The 22,429-nt window shown below is 39.6% G+C and overlaps 1 protein-coding gene across 1 annotated transcript; it reads left to right on the top strand.

The window, feature by feature from the left end:
• Positions 1–554: 554 nt before the first annotated feature.
• On the top strand, positions 555–20,669 carry HHIPL2 (HHIP like 2). The gene is made up of 9 exons (XM_015831930.2): positions 555–926; positions 5,823–6,475; positions 7,459–7,602; positions 8,526–8,857; positions 11,454–11,580; positions 13,228–13,373; positions 14,612–14,693; positions 18,053–18,135; positions 20,062–20,669. The coding sequence occupies exons 1-9, from the start codon at positions 555–557 to the stop codon at positions 20,454–20,456; spliced, it is 2,334 nt and encodes a 777-aa protein (XP_015687416.1). The 3' UTR covers positions 20,457–20,669.
• The last annotated feature ends 1,760 nt before the right edge of the window (positions 20,670–22,429 follow it).

Genomic DNA, 22,429 nt, shown 5'->3' with positions numbered 1-22,429 from the left:
AGTGAGAAGCAATTCCTTTACAAGTGATTAAAAATCCTATTTTTGTTTCAACATGCTTAGGGTCAGATGTGGAGGGGGAATCATGTTTCTTTATAATTCAGTCTGACTAAGCTGAAATAAATTGGAATGGGAATGTAACTGATGGACATGATTCATCTTCATTCTCAGCTATTTGGCTGAAGTTTGGGAATCATTTGGAACTGGAAAAAACAGATCCTCCCCCCCCCCCGCCTTGTAACCATAGACCAGACATCCCTGTACGGTTGCAGTGGCTGTCATTCTTCGGTCTGTCTGCCTATCTGCCTCTTATCGATCTCAGTCTGGATGTGTTCTTGAATGAAATCTATGGTTTTCAAGGGAGCAGATAACTTCGTGAAAAAGGAAGGAGGGGGGCGTGGAACTGCAAGGAGGCGGACTTGGAAAGTTGCTTCTCAGCTCACTATTAGCAAACTTAATGAGACAGGGAGGGATTAGGGTAGATGTGTGCGCCTGCATGCCTGGAAGCAAACCTGAGCAAACATTGAGCTCCATGCCGATGTATCACAGCTTAGAAGATGAATAAACCCAATTATCCAGCTGGACACATATCATATTCACATGACCCCAGAAAACCTCCACGGGAGAAAACTACTTTAAGCCTCCACAGTTCGAGGATTTCTCTCCATGCATCTTATTTCCTCGTTTGCATCTCCATACTCCTTTTGCACCATGCTGCAGTTCTCCTGGGACATCCCCAGTGCCTGGATTATGGTCCTCCTTTCCAGCCTCCTTTCCATCTGGAGTTTTGCTCTGCCTATGAAACATTTGGCTGTTGCGAGCAAGAGAAGGACAACCATATTGCTGCCAAATACTGGGACATCATGGATTATGTTGATCCCCAAGCCCAAAAACTATGTGGAGGATTCATCAAAGATATCTTGTGCCAGGTAAGGTGTTGGTGAGTAGCTTCATCTTCCTCATGTGCCCTTATGATGGATATGATTGTCAGCTGTTTTGGCTTTTCTGAGAAATGGTGGGAATGGTAATTTAAGAATTTGCATTTAAGGTTCCCAGGAGCATTTTTCTGCTGTAAGTAGGGTGAGCCTATTGAATGAGCATAAATTCTGCAAATTTGCTTTGCATGGAAATTATTGTGTTAGTTTTGTTGTATATCTCCCAGAATAACTTGTTTGTGAGATGGACAACTATATAATTTAGATAGATGGATAGATAGATAGATAGATAGATAGATAGATAGATAGATAGATAGATGGATGGATGGATGGATGGATGGATGGATGGATGGATGGATGGATGGATAGATAGATAGATAGATAGATAGATAGATAGATAGATAGATAGATAGATAGATAGATAGATAGATAGATAGATAGATAGATGCTAACCATATTATAATTGAAAGATTCTGTTACACGACTAAGCCAATAATTTAAGGATGACTCAAGGGTAGAAATTTGCCTTCTGATGAATTCACAGTTCCAAGTAAAAAAACTGCAGCTGGAGAGAGTAATGTACATTTGCTCTTCTCTTCTCTCCAAAAATGTAAAGGCAGCTTGAAAAGAAAACCAGTGCTTATGATTGAACACTAATATCATTTTATTCCCTGATAAACAGATTTTTCAAATTTGGGATAAGCCTGTTTGGACATTGGCAGCAGTATGATAAATTATATATCTCTATCTATATAAAGCACTCTACCAGAAGCAAAAATGTTCTCAAATCAGTTTAAAGAAGAATGATATAATCACCTCTTGCATAATTGGCCTGTCTGTCAAGCTTAAGCCTCCCCTGCAAGACAGCTGTGAGTTCAGGAAGAAGATTATGGAATGGCATATCCTGGTGATGAAATAAAAAATAAATATTGCATTCCGTTAAAGGATTAAGGTGATTATTTCATGTTCAAAGCCAAAAGACCTTTTTGTGGCTTTTCAAATGCAGCCTGAGGTAGGCACTTGGCAAATGAATCAAATCAACCCACAGACCTTAGTATTTAGGTTTCTGGTTGCTATAAAGGGAGTGTTTAGACTGCACTCTTAATGACCAGCAATAGCTATGCTCCTGAAGACAGTCTTAGATCAAACAGCTGGATTCATGCCTCTAGAACAGGGGTGGGGAACCTTGGCTCTTTTATGACTTGTGAACTTCAACTCCCAGAATTCCTGAGCCAACAAGTCATAAAAGAGCCAAGGTTCCCCAACCCTGCTTTAGAACAACTGTTGGAACAGCCACCTTCCACTCTGCTCCCTCCCCACCTTTCCCTGTCTCCCAGCCTGCTCTTTGCCTTGCCAAAATAGCCATTCCACTGGTGTGACGAGAACAATGACTGTCCCATGGAACCTTCCTGGCCTCCTGCCTACAGTATTCATTGATTTATGGGTAGGAAGGGGTTTCTTCTGACTGAAGCCAAGTGGTTGTAATTTACCATATGCCAGCACTGAGCAGCAAAAACACAACAAAAAACAAAAACAAAAAAGCAAAACAAAAAACATTCTTCCGGCTTGCCATTCCTTCATCAATGACCTATACATGTTGGGTATGTCCTAATGTTGTTAAGTCAGTATAGAATTGTTTTCAGGATTCCATTTTGAACGCAATCGTACAACTGCTGAACCCTAAGTTATTGTGATTCTCAATGCAATTTTGCAATTAATGTATAAATGCATTTATTATTTATTTATTAAATTTATTTGCCATCTATCTCATTTCAAAGCGACTCTAGGTGGCTCATGGCATAAAATCAGTAAAATCATCAGAGATCAAATGAAAATGCAAACAAAGTAAAATCACAGTTACAAGATCTGGGAGCGGAGGAACGGAGGGTGGGGGGAGGTGGAATTGGCTCTTAATTAATCAACCACCTCCAGTGTGATACTCCCCCCCCATGGCTGTTCCGGAGCCATCTGGAACAGCCAGGTCTGACCTTGTGGAAGGTCAGAAGGATGGGAGCTGATCTCAGGGGATAAATTATTCCAAAGGGCAGGAACTCCCCCTTTTTTTTAACACACAGAAAATGGATCACATAGTAGTTTTCATCTCAGTGCAGACCAAGAAGAGAAATGTTCTAAGCAGCCACAGTTGGAGAGAAAAGGATTAAGCTAAATCCTATTGCCCAAGTTTCATTAATAACATCTTACAGCTGATGAGTTTGCATTAAAAATCTGCACTTTAAATAAAATACATTTTAATTATGTCACTGTTGGAATCCTTGATTCATTTTCCTAATACAAAACTCTGATGTCAGTAGTCTAAGCAGCCTTATTCATGGTTGTGCTGTGAATCATGTCATTTTGGACTTTTTATCATGCTTGTTATGTCTTGGCACAGCAGCCCTTTCTAATTAGGCAGCTCCAAATCTGTTGGACTTTAAGTCAACCCCCCAAATTTCCAGCCAGTCACTACAGTTCCTGAAAGCTGCAGACTAATGCATTCTGAAGGGTTATACAAATTAATAAACAAAATTGTCATTAACTTCTGCAAGAAAAAATGATTTTTAATCTTTTTTCTCAAATAGAAACCCCAAAGATCATAGTATTCTGTTTTAAATCCTTCTTGAGTGAAGTGAATGAGAGTAAAATGGAAGATGATCCACAAGAGAGTTTTGCATCTTTGAAATTCTATCTGACTCTTGAATTCAAGAATGGAAAATTAACTGGGGTTAGCTTCAGACTGGAATACTTGGAGAGTCCAGTCCTGAAATTTCATCCAAGGATTTCTCTGATCTACCTTCGTATATGCTTGAAAAACCCTGGTTGGGGTCCTACTGGCAGAAACATCACCACCAGCAGATCAACATGTATAAAAGCAATTCTCCTAGCCCTTCAGCAGAACATTTCTGCATAAGCAAGGGTGAATATTTTTGTTCATTCTGAATTCCAACCAACAGATTAGGATTATTCTCTAAAGTTTTGATTGATTAAAAAAATCTGCAGCTATGTGGGAATCTAATTTGAAGACATTCTTTTGTAGGAAAGGAATAAGATACAGCATACTTAAACACCATCTGTATCATCTAATATAAGTGGCTCTTAGGAAGAAAGAAAGGAAGGAAGATAAATAGATGCTCACACAAGCAGAAAGTGTTTTACAGCAGCTATCTAGAACAGGGGTCCCCAACCCCTGATCTATGGACCAGTACTGGGCTGTAGCATGCCAGCAAATGGTCCGCACAAAGAAACAAAGGCCCATCCGCGGGATGCAGGCAGCACACAAAACCACGCTCCCTCTGGTCCGCGGAAAAACCTCTCTCCATGGAACTGGTCCCTGGTACCCAAAAGGTTGGGGACCTCTGATCTAGAATTACTGTAGCATTTACACACTGGTGACCACTAATTCTAAATTAAAGATTATGTAGTGGAAGCAACTTTTTCAAATGAGCAAATGGAATCATTATACAGTGGACAATGTGGGAATGAATTTTTCATATGCCCAGTTCTTGTTGAGGGAAAATAAGAATAGCAATCAGAACACCCCTTCGATTACCATCTCACATGGAAAAATGAAAAGAAGCAGAGGGGCTGAGTTTTTTTTTTTATTGTTAAGGAAATTTAATTCTTATGTGAACCCAATGAATTGTCTTAACTTTAGGCATACTTAGTCACAGTGGATGTTACTTGTATTCTTTGATATAGAAACAAAGCAGGGACAAGATTTGGAGTTTAAGCAATAGATCATAAACCTAAGGGAATTGTGGCAAAATGGGTATTAATTTGTTCAGTTACATTTTTTTTAATTAAGTAGCAACTTTGTAGGTTTCATTTATTTAAAATTTTCAAATTGTGTGTATTATCCTACAAGTAACATGATTTAAAAGAATGGAAGACCCGTACCCACCAACCTTCTCTACAGATCGGGCATTTGCCTGATCTGTATAATTTGAAAATGTTTAGGGTAAAAAGCTTTCTTAGAGCTCTTGGCTCAGGCCTGAATCACACTGCTGACCTTGATTGCTCATTTGTTGTCTCAGCCCAATCTCTTCAGGAACCCAGATAATTTGCTTTGCATGGAAAATGCTGCTGACATTTCCCATTAAAGATATCAGATAGCGGTGGATGGGAAAGGGCACTGCTACCACAAATCACAATTTAAACATGGTAAATTGGAATAAAAGCTTGACTTTAATAAGATGGTTTTTAGGTAATTTCAAAAAGGATTGTGAAAATATAAAATATGTGAGGTAAATGCAACCACAATTTATTTGCCCCCAACTCTTCAAATAATACATGACTTTTTCTGGAAACCTCAGGTACTGTGCCCACATTAGAGGTCCAAATTTAATTTAATTTAATTTTTTTCCACTTCTAGCCTACCTAGGATAAATATAGCATAGTTGTTTTTATTTTAACCTTTCTCTTCAAATCATTATCTTAATATTTTAAGCTATGGTAACAAATGCTTTCCAAGCAATCAATATTTCCTCACGTTATCTCCTTCCCTTCACACACACACACCTGCAATATTGCTCAGCACCTGATGTTTGACTGTCTGCTGAATATAAGTACTGGACTCAAATAACACATTCTTAATCTGTATGCACAACAGGGAAGTCCAGATTTAATCACCCACATTGCAATCAATGGGTTAATGACTAGTCTACTGTGTTGGATCCAATTTATTATTTATTCCTCCATTCTGCAGGAAAAAATTAGAAATATGTTTAGATGTTTGTGTTCCTTAAGAACATGAAGCTCTGCCGATATGAAATGTCTTTATAACTATTTATTCACATTTGAGTTAAGCAGATTCAAACGATTGAGCAGATGCAAACAGTCACAATCCATTCCATAGCATTTCAGAGAATAACGCAATGTTTTAATCTTTAACAGGAATGCTCGCCCTATGCAGCCCATCTCTATGATGCCGAGAACCCCCAGACGCCCCTTCGAAACCTCCCTGGCCTTTGTTTTGACTACTGCTCAGAATTCCATCTCTATTGCCGTTCGGCAATCACACTGCTTACAGATGACAGGCACATTCAAAAATGGTGTGAGAAGAACAGGACCCATTTCTGCAACATCTTAAACATTCAGGACAAAGACTATTGCTTCCCTGATGTACTGAAGAACACTGACCTAAATGATAACTTGGGCGCTGTGGTGGCAGACAAGAAAGGTTGCCTTCAACTGTGCCTCAAAGAAGTGGCCAATGGGCTAAGGAATCCAGTGCTCATGGTGCATGCCAATGACAATAGCCATCGAATGTTTGCAGCTGAACAAGTGGGCCTTGTGTGGGTTTACCTCCCAGATGGAAGTAGATTAGAAGAACCTTTTCTAGACATTAAGCAATTGGTGCTGACTACCCCCTGGGTTGGGGATGAGAGGGGCTTCCTTGGGATGGCTTTCCATCCCCAATACAGAGAAAATGGGAAATTCTACATCTATTATTCCTACCAGGACAAGAAAAAAGTGGAAAAAATCAGGATTAGTGAACTGATGGTCTCCACATCGGATGTCAACAAGGCGGATGTAACCACAGAAAGGTAATAACGCCTTTCCTCAACTTGCTTTCTTCCAGGTCTGGAGGACATATTTGCTCATTTCATTTACATAAAATCTTATAAGACAGGATAGACCAAAACAGAATACTAAGACCATGGATAACCCATTTCAAAATAAATAAATCAAATTAAGAACCACTTATACAAAGTGATTATGCATGTCATCTATTTTTCTGCTGCTAAGCAAGAGAAGTAACATTGTGGTATTAAGCCAAGAACACATCTATCTATGGTGCACATCACTCTTTAGCCCACATCATTTCAGAGCAGTGGTTTTTAACTGTTTGTGACTCTGAATCTAACTAAAACTCTGGTCGATAAACAGGCTTTTCTGTTGTTTTTGCTGAGGTATGGCATAACAGATGTTTTAGGATCCTGATTTAGAAGCTGATCAACCAATGTCGTATTCAAAACTAGGGCCATTCATGAAGGCACAGAGAGGTCCTAAAAAAAAGGTTCATGAGACCATGTTATTTTTAACCCTGAAACCATGCTTGAATATTCCCTTTTCAAAAGACAGGGAGAGTCATGAATCCATTCTGAGATAATAATGGCTTATGCAGAAGACCATTCAGAGCTTCAATCATACTCCAGAAGCAGCAGCAAGGCTGCTATTGCATCCAGAGTTGTGCAGACTAACAGTTTGGATTCAAAATATATAAAAAAACAATAATACTTTTCTTGAAAATTACAATCTGTCTACAATCATGGAAGCATAGATGCTGATAGACATTGTGTCCTGACCCAGGTTTTATTATGTGCCTCTGATCAGCAAAAGAATGCTAATATCCTTTCTTTGTTTAGTGTAAGAAAAGTTAAACAAAAGCACTAAGTTGATAAGCTGTTGTAGTTAATCCTTGAATAAATAATCTACTTGCAAAGAATCCTTGAAAGTCATCCAAGGCATCCAACTTTATCTGTTTTTTCTTCTTCCCCTTGCATATTGTTTCTCTTTTCTTCTTTAGGAATCTCTTAGAGATTGAACAACCAGCTGCAAATCATAATGGCGGAGCGATCCTGTTTGGACTAGATGGTTACTTGTATCTGTTTACTGGAGATGGAGGGAAAGCTGGGGACCCTTTTGGTAAATTTGGAAATGCTCAAAACAAGTAAATATATTCACCTTTGATTGCATTTAAATGTGAATGGTTATATGGGAAGTTTGTTAATATAAACAGTTCAATAAAGTTAATTATTGCAATTATTGTAAATTAATTTTTATTGAACTTTACTTTTAATATTGAGAGCCAGTTTGGTGCATTAGTTAACCCATCAGGTTAAAAACTGGGAGACTGTGAATTCTAGTCCTGCCTTGGGCACAAAGCCAGCTGCATGACCTTGGGCCAGTCACTTTCTCTCAGCCCTAGGAAGGAGGCAATAGCAAAACACTTCTAAAAAACTTTGCCAAGAAAACTTCAGGGGCAGTCTGTTCAGGCAGTCTCCAAAAATCAGATATAATTGAACCAAAGGGGAAAAAAATCTTTCTATCAGTTTTTAAAACTATTTAATAAAACTGTTTTAAATGTTATTGATAAAATGGCAGGTGTGCGCCTTTCAAATAATTCTGCAATTTATTAATATAAGCTATTAAATAAAGTTACTGGCATATGCCAATAGTCCCCTATAACAGTGAAAAATATTTATCAGAACATATATTCAATGCATGGTAAGCAAACAGACAAACCAATTAGATTTCTTAATATACTGCTCACATTCAAATAGTATATTGTAAATATTAGTATTCTGTATGTGGAGATCAAGCCTTGGCTTAAGATTTCATTCAGGAGTTGAGGAGTTCCATGATGAAATAAAAAATAAACCAAGATTTTCTCTGCTTCCCAAACCAGGATAAATCTCTATTGACAACTACTCTTCACAATTACTGTATTATTTGCTGAGTAGTACATTATATTATTTCATCTATAGCAGTTTAAACCAAACCAAACTGCTTATCCATTTTTAACTTTTTGTAGACTTAAGTTGTTTGTCCATGCCTTTAACAGTGCCTTTTTACGTCTTGGTTTTTTTTTAGGAGTAGCTTGTTAGGGAAAGTTTTACGGATTGATGTGGATGGAAGAGGTCCCCAGGGGAAGCCCTACCGCATTCCCAATGACAATCCATTTTCCTCGGATCCCAAAGCTCGCCCTGAAGTCTATGCATATGGTGTGAGGAACATGTGGCGCTGCTCTGTGGATCGTGGAGATCCACTCAGTCAGAAGGGAAAGGGACGAATTTTCTGTGGAGACGTCGGCCAGAACAGATTTGAAGAAGTGGATATAATTATTAAAGGAGGGAACTATGGTTGGAGAGCCAAGGAAGGATTTGAGTGCTATGACACAAAACTGTGTCAAACTTCCTCATTAGGTAAGTATTAATTTCCTTGTGAGTTACACAATGACAATAAAGATATTCTATTCTATTACAACATCTCAAGGCTTCTAATAAGATGAACACCAATGTGTAGGCATCTATAGCAACTTACTACTGTCATTAAAACAATAAAAGCAGTGTTATGGCATGAAACCCTTTTCATGCATGCATGTAACATCACAATACGCATACAAAAGGGATGTGTGAAGCTGCTTTCAGTATTTTACAGCCCTCCTCCCCTTGCCTGCTTCTTACACGCTGCTGTTTTCTTAGAAGAAAATGAAGGCAAGGCTCAACCTATTGCTGAAAACAGACAAAAGAATAACTAATCAAAAATACACATACGTAACTCCACATAAGCAATCATGGCACTACCTACATTTAAAAGTGTTGCAGAAAAGGCTAACCTTCACCAATGCATGACCCTATTTCTGCCAGCCTGGTCCAAATAACAAGTAGTGATATCCCAAAGACTTGCCAGTATTTGCTTGGCACAAAGACTCATAGAATGCAAGATATAGCACTAGAATATTAGGAAGTGGGTTCCCACCCACTATGTGTTCTCCAAATCATAAAAAAAAACCTACTTAGCATGTTTATGTGTTGCTAAAAAAACTGGCATGGAGCACAGAGTCTGTCAGATCAAAAGTCTACATTAAGCCATCCATTTCCTAAGAGATGCAGGCATCCTCAGGATGTTTTTCTCAAAATGGCAAAATGTGTTGTGGAGTTGTGTCACCAGTTCCGCCTCTCTACCAAAAGGTGGATCATGCAGCTTGTAACCATATGTTGGTTTGGGGATTTGGCCTTCCATAGACTTTCTCTGCAAACACTGCAGCTAAGATCTTTCCTGAGTTTCTAAATGAGTGTGTTACTTCTATATATGTCAATCAAGTAGAAAGCCCTGCCTATAAACATTTTAACGTTTTGTTTATCTCTTAAAATAAATGAGCAAACAAATAATCTTTAAATAGATATTTGGACAGGCCTATTCCTTGTAAGACTGTTTACATACTATGTTGCAGTTATAGTTGGGTCGAATGACAAGTGCATTAAGAACACTTAGTGTACTTAATCAAGAATAATATCAGGCAAATAAATTTTCTCCGAGCAACACATAGTAGAAAACAATACCTGTATGCATGCTTACTGCTCAGAGAAATGGTGCTCTATGCCAGAGGTTCCCAACCTTTTGGGCACCAAGGACTGGTTACATGGAGAGAGGTTTTTCCGTGGAATGGAGGGGATGTGGTTTTGTGTGCTGCCTGCATCCTGTGGATGGGGCTTTCCTTGTTTGTGCAGACCTGTTGCTGGCATGCCACGGCCCAGTACTGGTCCACAGACCGGGGATTGGGGACCCCTGCTCTACGCTACTATTAATTGTGTACCCTGAAAGGACCACTGCCCTGTTTCTGAGATACTATTCTCCCAATAAACCTTTCTTAACTTGGATTTGTTTTGTATAGCTATAAATCTTGAGGTTCATCCTCCTCTGCAGAAGTGGTGCTGGTTTAGCTATTTAAGGATTGACCCAATGGAAATTTAGATTCTTATTAGTAGATACTAATCAGAGGTTAACACTGACATTGCTCTTGATCAAGATACAGAAGGATCTTGACAGACGTGAACATTGGGCACTATCTAACAAAATGAAATTCAATGGAGAAAAAAAGTAAGGTTCTACATTTAAGCAAGAATAACCAAATGCACAGGTATAGTATAGGTGGTACCTTGCTCAATAGTAGTAACTGTGAGAGTGATTTTGAAGTCCTAGTGGACAATCACTTAAATATGAGCCAGCAGTGTGCTGTAGCTGTCAAAAAAGCCAACACAGTGCTAGGCTGCTTTAACAGAGGGATAGAATCAAGATCACGTGAAGTGTTAATACCACTTTACAATGCCTTGGTAAGGCCATACTTGGAATACTGCATCCAGTTTTGGTCACCACAATGTAAAAAAGATGTTGGGACTCTAGAATGAGTGCAGATAAGAGCAACAAAGATGATTAGGGGACTGGAGGCTAAAACATATAAGGAACGGTTGCTGGAATTGGGTATGTCTAGTTTAATGAAGAGAAGGACGAGGGGTGACATGATAGCAGAGTTCCAATATCTCAGGGGCTGCCACAAAGAAGAGGGAGTCAAGCTATTCTCCAAAGCACATGAAGGCAGCACAAGAAGCAATGGATGGAAACTAATCAAAGAGAGAAGCAACCTAGAACTAAGGAGAAATTTCCTGACAGTTAGAACAATTAATCAGTGGAATAACCTGCCTCCAGAAGTTGTGAATGCTCCAACACTGGCGGTTCTTAAGAAAAGACTGGACACCATTTGTCTGAAATGGTATAGGGTTTCCTGCCAGAGCAGGGGGTTCGACTAGAAGACCTCCAAGGTCCCTTCCAACTTTTTTATTATTATTATTATTATTATTATTATTATTATTATTATTATTATTATTATTATTATTATTATTATTATTATTATTGCTGTTGTTGTTGTTGTTGTTGTTGTTGTTGTTGTACATTTGTTTGCTTCTTTTTAGATCATCAGACAATTTCAGTTGAGTAACTTCTATTTTTTTTTTTTAACAGAGGATGTACTTCCAATATTTTCTTATGGACGTTCTGTAGGAAAATCAGTCACTGGTGGATATGTTTATCAAGGGTGTGAGTCTCCAAACCTCAATGGCCTTTACATTTTTGGTGACTTTATGAATGGGTAAGGAGGACAGTTATTTCCTTTTACTTTTAAATACACTAACATGTGTAATACATGAAGAAGGACAAAGTTTATTGGTCACAAATAAACTTTATGATCAGATAAAATTCTGTTTATCTTGCCTGAGTATGCAAAACATTTGTTTCTTTTTGACTGTTCTCAGTGTTGCCCATTATGAAAATTATTTATTTATCAATTAAATGTATATAACATCTATCTCACTGTTGAGGTGAGATAATTATGCTTATTAAATTCTGCAATTCCCATCAAATTTCAAGCGGTTCTTTATCAGCATTTACTTCAAACTATGGCTATCCATTACAGACAGTCTGAAAAGATGGCTGTCCAAGCTATAGGTCTTTAGCACATTCAGCCCAAATATGTATCTGGGATTATATATCTGAAGATAGTTACCATTAGGTAAAAGCCAGTGGCTAGCAAAACATCAAAGTACAGGAAGTGACCATGGTAGAGAAGTTCAACATCATCTTTCTAAAGGTCTTCTTCCAATTCTAACTGCTGTCACTGTGTACATAAAGTTTTATCACCTAGTTTTTGACAGTTCTCATCAGGCAGTGCTATGTCTCAGTTGCAGACATTCAGGTAACCATTCCTTCAAGACAGAGAGAATCATCAGAAAATGAATGTCCTTCCCACGGGTACAAAATCATGGATCTACATCTAAAAATCTATATCATAGAGTCAGTTCTGATAGGGAAAATATATAGAAGTTACTTAAATGGAATAGAGCAATAGATGGCAACTTATTGCCCATCACATCTAATTCACATCATATCTAATTAGTATGTTCAGTAGTCAAGGATAATGGGAGTATTCTCTAATAGCATCTGAAGGGTCACAAACTCCCTATTTCTGGTGTAAGGGTCAGAACTTGAGGGGGCAAATCAGGAGATTCAAGTGGAGGCTTCCAGGTCAAACAGAACTTTATTTGGCCAATAGTAGTTGCTGGGTGGAACACTGTCTGAAACACTGGGAGCTGCATCCAGAAGTGCCACACAGTGGTCAGTTAGGCACCTCTATCTATATACAGATAACAACCAATCACAAGGTGACACTTGTTGGCACACAGAATGTTGACCAATCATCTTTCATTACTTTCCTGCTCTTTCCCGTCTCTGGGTCTGTATACGTGATCTTCCTGCCTTCACAAAATGGTGTCCCTAACGCAAGCACAGTTTGCAGAAGCAAAATGGTGATCATTAAGCTAATAACAAGAATAACCTTTTGTACAATCCCTATGCTGGGTAATAGAGAAATATAGGAAGTGATTTAAGTTGAGTCACAATATTGATCCTTGTAATTCAGTTTTGTTACACTGAAGTTCTAGTTTAAGCTTTTAGATGAAAGTTTTAAAGACCTTTTGGGGATTTTTTTAGAGAGGCTGGGGGTTGAATCTGGGATTTTTTACATGGAAGCAGATGCTCCAACACAGGCCTATGGCCTTTCCTAAGTGAATGCAGTAGGGTGTGTGGCTCAGGATCACCAAGGTTTAAATTCATTTCTGCTTGAATTAAGAAGGGACCCTCGTTTTGTAGATATTGCATGTACCACCATTATTTTTTAAAACTTCAAACTATCATGGGATTGCAAAATAAAAATAAGGTTTAACTTTCTTTCCCCATTCAGTCGACTTATGGCTTTGCGGGAAGATGAGAGAACAAATACATGGAAGAAACAAGATATTTGCATTGGTAGCATGAAAGCCTGTGCTTTTCCAGGGCTCATTAGTTCCTACAGCAAATTTATAATCTCTTTTGCAGAGGATGAAGCAGGTAATCTGTTTCTTAAATCTTATTTTCCAAATCAAAGAAGTATATGATTAGTACAGGGATACCTCAGTCACTGTCTTGCCAAAACTGAATCTGCCATCTGGTCTGAAGCCATAGAGATGATCTGCTGGGAATCTTACCTGCCATGACAGATTTATGGGTGGAAGATAGAGGATAGGCCTTTTCTATAATAATGTCCATGCTCTGGAGCAGATTTCACAAAGGAGTTAAAAAAGTATTATTTTACTAAACCTTTGGCTTGAATTTATTGGGTATGTATGCATCTTTTCATTTGATTTTTATTTACCATGCTTTCTGTTTTATTCTTGCTTTGTTTACTGCCAAGATGTTTTAATTGTTTGGGGCAGTCTACACATATTGTATCCACTGCATGTATGTGTAATTACGTAACTAATTAAACTTGTTCTGCATTTGTGGCAACTTTCCAAAGCATGTCTTTGATCACAGACAACATTTTTGAATAGATGGACATGCTTAAAAGGTTTAGAGGTTGCTGTGGATGCTCTCACAAAATGGCTATTGCAGAAATATTTGCAAAATTACTATTATGACCAGTCCTCAAAAACCATTTATCAGAATGCAACCTGTTAGGTTGCTCCTGCCAAGTCTTTGGGTCTCACAGATATATTTTTAATATGTTAATTTACCTATATATTGTCTCCCATCAAATAGACATAGTCCCAAAGTCCTGAGCATCAGCTGCCATCTAATTTACTTCCTAAGGATGCCTGTGGGCTAATGTGAGGCACATAGCTCAACCTAGAACCAAAAATTACACTTGAGGCTGATACTGTAAGCCACTTTACCATTAAAATATGCTTTTAAAATTAAAAATATCTTTAAAAATTTAAAGTGAGGAGCAGATGCCAAGAGAAATGTCTGGTCATTCATGCTGCATAGTTCTATACAAAATAGAGCATTGTTCTTGCTTGTTTTAAAGTAGAGGTGGGCAGACATGGTCAACTAGCAATCAATAAAGCCAAATCAACTATATTTATTCTCTTACCAATAACCTAAAACCTTCCAGCTTTATATCTGCCAGAAATTGCAAGAACAGGAGTTGGAAAGAAACACAGACTGGATGGCTATAGTACTCAGCTACCTTCAGCCTTGATGTGACCTATAACATGAGCCAGCCAAAGGAGAAATTACATCCTAACAACCAATTCAGTCTTGTCCAAAATAGTCCCGTTACACATCCTTCCTTCTGTTTTCTCCAGGTGAACTTTATTTTATGGCTACATCTTATCCAAGTGCCTATGCGCCACGTGGCTCTATTTACAAATTTGTGGATCCAGCAAGGTTGGTACCTCTTCCAAGATGTTGAAACTTTTTTCTTGAGCTACTGTAAAAGAAAAAAGAAGAAAGAAAGCATCTGTAATTGCATAGACACTCTGATGAATCCATCTGACTTCAGTTTCATGAATGATATCCATGGATTAATTTACATTATTGATAAGTTACTCTTTTTTTCTTAATGAAGGAGTGCACAACTTTTATTTGTATTTTTTTTTCCTTTGCAGCTGGGAAAGCCTTTTCTCCCCTCACGGAGTAGGGAATGGAAGAGATTAAAGCCATACAGTATTTCTCATTAAAGATGTGTGGGCTTCAGCAGCTGGCTGGGAAATTCTGGGAGTTGGAGTCCACACGTCTTAAAATGGCCAAGGTTGAGAAACACTAGATTAGAGAGCACCGTCTGTATTAGTCCCGCATTGAAGCTTCCTGTTACTACAGCTGCTTCTCTGTAAAACAAAACCTGTCAGAAAAAGCCATTTAAGACTGAAAATGTTGAAAGAGATGAAATGCATTTAGTTATAAACTCTAATTTATGTTCTAACAACCTGAAAGATTGTTTCAATGATCTCAAAAACAGCTTGTTTACAGGGCCTGAACAAATCATTTGTATATAGCCCCACAACAAAAGCTTTATTTTCTCTGCTCAGAAGTCAAATGAGCATCAGTTCATGTGTGTGAGGGTATGTGGTGAAATCTGTAATATTTTAAAAAGCACCCTATTTAAAAATTATAGGTCATATCAATATATGTTCCATGTTCTGCTTTTTCACCATCCTGGTCCATTCTAACCCAAAAGCAAAGAAATTATATTAGTGTGACATATGAGTCATCCCATACTCTTGATGTTGGTTAGTTGTCTCAAAGAAGCACTTAAGGCTGAATTAATTGACTCGGCATCTCTCCTCCCACCAATCCAGAGGAGTGTTTATATTCCCATTAACATGGTAATAATAATAATAATAATAATAATAATAATAATGATGATGATGATGATGATGATGATGATGATGATGATGATGATGATGATGATGGTTCAAATAATCAGTGCTTTAAAAGAGGCAAGGGGATAAGCCTGGGCCTGTCCTCCAAAATCTGTTTAGTTCATCTCTCTGTGCATCTTGTTTTCATCACTGGAAGCTATCATGTTCTTCCAGTTCTTTCTGTTCTGTCTTGTTCTTATTTTAGAGGATAGTTTTATCCCAGCCAATGCCCTCCAGATGTGTTGGACTCTAATTTTCATCTGAAGCAAGTTGTAGTCCAACATATCTCACCAAGTGCCAGTTTAGGGAAGGCTGTGGTAAGCAAAACTGATCATCAAGGAAAGTTGGCCTGCAGGAGACTCTGCGGGATTGACAGCATGGAAAGCAGGCAAAAATATATCTTTCCATTCCATGTAAATTAGGCGTGTATTTATTTTAAAATGGAGGATTACCGTAGAATTTGTCTGCAACTGAGGAACAAGTCTAGGACAAACATGAAAACTCCATGAATAGACTTGAAGTGAAAGCATTGGATATATTCTACACAAGAGCAAGCCGCAGTAAGAAAAACAGCAGCAGGAAAAAAAAGCAGAAAAAATTATCTGCTGCTAGTTTTATGGAAGGATAGAAAAAAATGAACGTAGGAAATGTAATTTACAGTATTCTTTGAAAAAGGGAAATAGGAAATTTCAGGACTGGCATTTGAGCTATCGATTTCAGATGATTACAGGCAATTCTTGTTTAATGAACATTTGCAGTTACAACGTTAACTTTATAACCAATCCTCACATTTACAGCCTTTGAGGATCTGTACAGCAAAGAAAAGCTGAAGTAAAATAATAAACCCAGCCAGGATTTCACTTAGCGACTACCTTGCTTAATGAACTGAGTTGCTGGTCACAATTTTGGTCACTAAAAGAGGACTACCTGTATGTACAAAAGTAAAACTAGCATGCTGAGTCTATAGTTGAAGCTACTGATTTTGCTTTTAAATATGCCATAACTTTGAGTTGTTTGGATAGGAATTGTATGTATGCATACATGTATTTTAGGGTATGTGAAAACCTTTTGACTAAAACCTTTGAAAGAAGAAGGGATCAACATTGTCCATTCTATGCAATTGGCATCTGTTGCACATATCCGTACATTTAATTGATAATAAGTGTATTCTCTTATGTTCTCAGTAAAGTTGGGACATAAAATGATAACAGGTATGGGCTACTATAATGTCGAGGAGGCCAAATATAGGATTTAAACGTGAGTGAGAGAGATGTGATCCTTCAGAAGTTGGTTTATCCCTTTCATCATCCCATGTAGGCCAAGGGTTAGCCTCAAGGCCTGGTTTCCTTTAAGAGATGTGTGCCAACCAGGGCTTTTTTTCTCATAGAACGCCCAGAACGGAGTTCCGGCATCTTTTTTGGATGGAACCTTGTAGGGTAGGCAAGGCGGGTTGTATAACGTGTGTGAGTTCTGCCACCTTTTTTTTGTTCAAAAAAAGCACTGATGCTAATCATGATAGTCAAAAAGTACTATGCAATGTAACTATGGAAACCAACTCTTTGGTGGTGAGATGTCATATGACAGCTCTTTTCTAGCCACTTCTGGGGGCACTTATTTTTTCAAAATAGGCAGATGTCAAGGGAGGTTTATTTTACTCAGGAACTTTTTCAATCATGTTAATATGGTATATCAGCCACAGGTCTACCTTCCCTTTTTTCCTATAGCTATTTTTTTCTGACAAAAAAAATCCCCCAATTTTCAAACTCTTAATACATTTTGTGGCTGGATTAATATAGTTACTGTTATAATATGGTTTGTCTTCCTTCTGGCTAATCTATCTGTCTGTGTTTAAAGTCACAGTTAATTAGCAGAGCATGGAAAATATACAAAAGCAGCTATGATCTCATTGGCAGATTATGTAAATGAGGAATAATGTCCATTTTAATTAGAAAATATATTAACAAACATCCTTAATTAAAGCCATTATTCTGTCAAGGAAAGGATTAACATCAGGATTCAAGACAGGGCATCTAGAAAAGGGTCAAAATGGCAACTGCACTATTGAAGCCCACCCTTTTTAGGTATGTCCTGACTTTTTTGATACTGTCCTTTGGTCCCCATATTCAAAAGGAATAAAAATAACTTTAATAGCAAAAACGACAAAATGTCTTTTTTGCATTTACATTAAATTAATTGAATACAGTTATTACCTTCTTTGTATTTAATAATTTTCCTGTTTGGAAAGATCCCAAAAAAATCTGCATCGACTGCACACCTTTGAATTACTCAAAAATTAGGTAGCCTCCTAGGATAAAAAAACCGAAACTCTTTATCCACATTGAGATGCCCAGATGTATTTTTTTTGTGATCCAATTTGTGTTTTAGGAGAGCTCCACCAGGAAAATGTAAACAGAAGCCAGTTCCAGTGAAAACAAAGAGCAAGCGGATCCCATTTGTTCCAACTGCAAGTAAGTCAATAAGATTTGGGTTTGCTCTGCTGTTTATTTTCACTATGTAATAGTACAAATATTCAGACATACTGAAAGGAAAGATTTGTTCAGCTTTCAACACTTTTTTCCAGGTCCCAAGAAGTCAGTTCTTCAGCAAGAAATTGTACATTGTTTCTGTTCTATTGCCATCTCTTTCACATAATCCCTTGTCCAGACAATATAGTTGGTCAATGATTCGTGTGCTCATTTACTGATAACATGATAGCATGATTTGGTAGTGCTTCTTAATTTGTGGTAGATATATCATTGGAAGTAAGGAAAAATAGTTCAGGGTAGATGCAGCTTTTCTTCCCAAATGGGAAAAAAAACACTGGAAAGGGCAGAGGAGAGCCGAGATGATGGGCAAAGTTACTGATCTCTAATCAGATCCAACAAAGCAAAGGGAACTGAACATCTTTGCAAGTAATTCCTGGAAACCAGAACTGGAGTAACTTCTGGAACTTTTGAGTTTGAGAATCTAAATAATTAAATACATTCCCCTAACTCTAAAAAGAAATTTCCTGACAGTGAAAACAATCAGTGGGATGACTTGCCTCCAGAAGTTGTGGGTGCTCCAACGTGGGAGGTTTTTAAGAAGAGATTGCACAACCATTTGTCAAGAAAGGTATAAGGCAGTGATGGCGAACCTTTTAGAGACTGAGTGCCCAAAAAACGCCCCCCCGCCTGCTCCGCCTCCCACCATGCCTGCTCCGCCCCCACCCGCCTCCTGCCCCGCCCTCCCTCAGGGATATGCACCGCCTCCATGGCCCGCAGCAGATCACCAAGGCAGCCCTGCAGCACCATGGCAGCCACGCCCTCTGCTCACACCCTGCAGCATTATCTGCACACTATGGGGTGTGAGGGCGGAGTCATGTCCCTGCTGCCTGGCTATGTCCTTGGCTGCGCTGCTCCGTGTGGGCTGCACCCAGGGGTGATTCTCCTCCAGGGAGGCTGCTGGTGAGAAGGGGGCCACGGGGGGAGGCGGGACTGGGGCGACGGCACACGTGCCCACAGAGAGGGCTCTGAGTGCCGCCTCTGGCACCCATGCCATAGGTTCACCACCACTGGTATAACGTTTCCTGCTCCAGCAGGTAGTTGGACTAGAAGACCTCCAAGGTCTCTCCCAAGCCCTGGTGTCCTATGTTATTCTTTCCTTAGGTTTTGTTCATTATTTAGTTGTAGGTTTTGGTTTTGATACAAGGAGATATTGTTCTCAGAATGACAAACACTTTCAGTCCCATCAGCTTTTTTTTTTTAAAGTGATAACATTGTCAATAGTGGCACTGCATTTTAATGTTCTTAAGTCTTACCTTAACTGATAAATATAATAAAGAACTAAACAGCTTTCCTCCTCCTGTTGGAAAGGTTATCTGGTGATGCAAATATCTGTGGTCACATCACATGTTGGTACGGTTGATATGTCTTATTTCCTTTCTGGACTTTTGTTTTAATTATATAAGGCCTATGTTGGACACTATAGTCTTCTCTGGAAATGTGTCGTTGATTTTCAGCAACTATATTGCTGAATTTGGGGCCAAAATAATGAGTTTGAGGGTCACAGGAAATCATGGCTTTGTAGACTATTTGTCCACATTAAATGCTTGATTTAGGCAATACTGTTTGCTGATTCCCTCCCGTAAAGTTACACTTTTACCCCCAAATATCTACAGATATGGGCACGGCATTTAAAGATGTTTATAAGTTCATACTTTTTCTTTAATCTGCTACCCAGATCAACCTTTCAAATATAATGCCTATGGTTGAATGAAAACATGATCTTACCTTCCACTACTTTTGCGAATAAGGGAAAAATGTGGGAGGGGTGTATTGCTTGCTTTAAGGCAGCATTTGTAAGTAGTCAATCTGCTAAAGTGAGTTATGACCTTTTAAACCATATTTTCTCAGAGACTGTGCCTGAACTGATCAAAGAGCGCCTTGCAACCAAGTCTTCCAAAACAGTTGTCCGTTCTACAGAACGTCCCCCGGCTTCTTCTGGGCAGAAACGGAAGAAGCCTGCATCTCATAGAAAATCTTTGACTCATGGCTCAGCAACTCCTACACAGTCTGGTAAAAAGCCGCCAACAGCACAGCATCCCAAAGGCCGGGGTTCCCAAGCCAAATCTGATGGGCGAACACAAAAGGAGAAAGCAAGAACTCAGCCCCACCAGAAGAGAAAATCACAGTTACCTGGAGCCCTAAAGAAACCGTCACCGTCTCCAAAGCTGAAGTCAGCAGCTAAGGAGAAAACACTGAAGAAGGGAAAGAAGAAAGGTAGGGTCAGTGCAAGAAGTTCTGTTTGAACATCCAAAATACTTCCAAGAATCAAAAGAAGGGAATCTGGATAGGATTGCCAAGTGACTCATTTTACTTCCAAGAAAGTGAATCAGAATAGCATATAGATTTTATACAAAACATTTTTAACCTGAATCTACGCATCTTTTCAGCCACTGACCACACCAGATATGTTATATACATTTAAATGCTTAATTGTTTAAATGTTTACAACTGGGAGTTGTAACCATCCCANCAATTAAAAGTAATTAAAACCCCTATAAAATCCCCTAGGCCAGTCCCGCTTGCTGGAACAACCACGTCTTGAGGGCGCGGCGGAAGGAAGGGAGATCAGGGATCACCCTGATCTCTGGGGGCAGTTCGTTCCAGAGGGTGGGAGCTCCCACAGAGAAGGCCCTCCCCCTTGGGGTCGCCAGCCGGCACTGCCTGGCCAATGGTACCCTGAGGAGACCCACTCTGTGAGAGCGTACAGGTCGGTGGGGGGTAATCTGTGGCAGGAGGCGGTCTCGAAGGTAACCAGGTCCGGTGCCATGGAGCGCTTTAAAGATAATAACCAACACCTTGAAGCGCACCCGGAAGGCCACCGGTAGCCAATGCAGCTCGCGCAGAATACATTCCCCTCAACTCTAAAAAGAAATTTCCTGACAGTGAAAACAATCAGTGGGATGACTTGCCTCCAGAAGTTGTGGGTGCTCCAACGTGGGAGGTTTTTAAGAAGAGATTGCACAACCATTTGTCAGGAAAGGTATAAGGCAGTGATGGCGAACCTTTTAGAGACTAAGTGCCCAAAAAACGCCCCCCGCCTGCTCCGCCTCCCACCATGCCTGCTCTGCCCCCACCCACCCCCTGCCCCGCCCTCCCGCAGGGATATGCACCGCCTCCATGGCCCGCAGCAGATCACCAAGGCAGCCCTGCAGCACCATGGCAGCCACGCCCTCTGCTCATACCCCGCAGCATCATCTGCACACTATGGGGTGTGAGGGCGGAGTCGTGTCCCTGCTGCCCGGCTATGTCCTTGGCTGCGCTGCTCTGTGTGGGCTGCACCCAGGGGTGATTCTCCTCCAGGGAGTCTGCTGGTGAGAAGGGGGCCACGGGGGGAGGCATGACTGGGGCGACGGCATGCGTGCCCACAGAGAGGGCTCTGAGTGCCGCCTCTGGCACCCGTGCCATAGGTTCGCCACCACTGGTATAAGGTTTCCTGCTCCAGCAGGGAGTTGGACTAGAAGACCTCCAAGGTCTCTCCCAAACCCTGGTGTTCTATGTTATTCTTTCCTTAGGTTTTGTTCATTATTTAGTTGTAGGTTTTGGTTTTGATACAAGGAGATACTGTTCTCAGAATGACAAACACTTTCAGTCCCATCAGCTTTTTTTTTTTTTAAAAAGTGATAACATTGTCAATAGTGGCACTGCATTTTAATGTTCTTAAGTCTTACCTTAACTGATAAATATAATAAAGAACTAAACAGCTTTCCTCCTCCTGTTGGAAAGGTTATCTGATGATGCAAATATCTGTGGTCACATCACATGTTGGTACGGTTGATATGCCTTATTTCCTCTCTGGACTTTTGTTTTAATTATATAAGACCTATGTTGGAGCTTACACTATAGTCTTCTCTGGAAATGTGTCGTTGATTTTCAGCAACTATATTGCTGAATTTGGGGCCAAAATAATGAGTTTGAGGGTCACAGGAAATCATGGCTTTGTAGACTATTTGTCCACATTAAATGCTTGATTTAGGCAATACTGTTTGCTGATTCCCTCCCGTAAAGTTGCACTTTTACCCAGGGCTTTTTTTCTCGGAGAAAAGGTGGCGGAACTCAAACCTGGCCACGCCCTCATCAAACCCTAGGACCGCCCCTTTAGAGAACAGGAATGCAAGTAAAATTTGGGAGGGGCTATTTCCGGTGTGGGAGGGGCTATTTCCGGTGCGGCCGGCCCGGAAAAAGGTGCCGGAACGCGGTTCCGCTGCGTTCCGGCTGA

Source organism: Protobothrops mucrosquamatus, unplaced genomic scaffold (genome assembly GCF_001527695.2).
Source record: "Protobothrops mucrosquamatus isolate PMUCROS unplaced genomic scaffold, P.Mucros_1.0 scaffold_289, whole genome shotgun sequence".
NCBI lineage: Eukaryota > Metazoa > Chordata > Lepidosauria > Squamata > Viperidae > Protobothrops > Protobothrops mucrosquamatus.
The sequence above is the reverse complement of the archived record's forward strand: the minus strand, read 5'-3'. Positions and strand labels throughout refer to the sequence as shown.

What these genes read in the sequence shown, in the direction of transcription:
- HHIPL2 (XM_015831930.2), top strand. Translation starts at nt 555, where the DNA reads ATGAATAAACCCAATTATCCAGCTGGACACATATCATATTCACATGAC. An exon ending in TTTGGTGACTTTATGAATGG is followed by an intron (nt 11,581 to 13,227) that starts GTAAGGAGGACA and finishes TTCCCCATTCAG; the next exon opens with TCGACTTATGGCTTTGCGGG. An exon ending in TTTTGCAGAGGATGAAGCAG is followed by an intron (nt 13,374 to 14,611) that starts GTAATCTGTTTC and finishes TGTTTTCTCCAG; the next exon opens with GTGAACTTTATTTTATGGCT.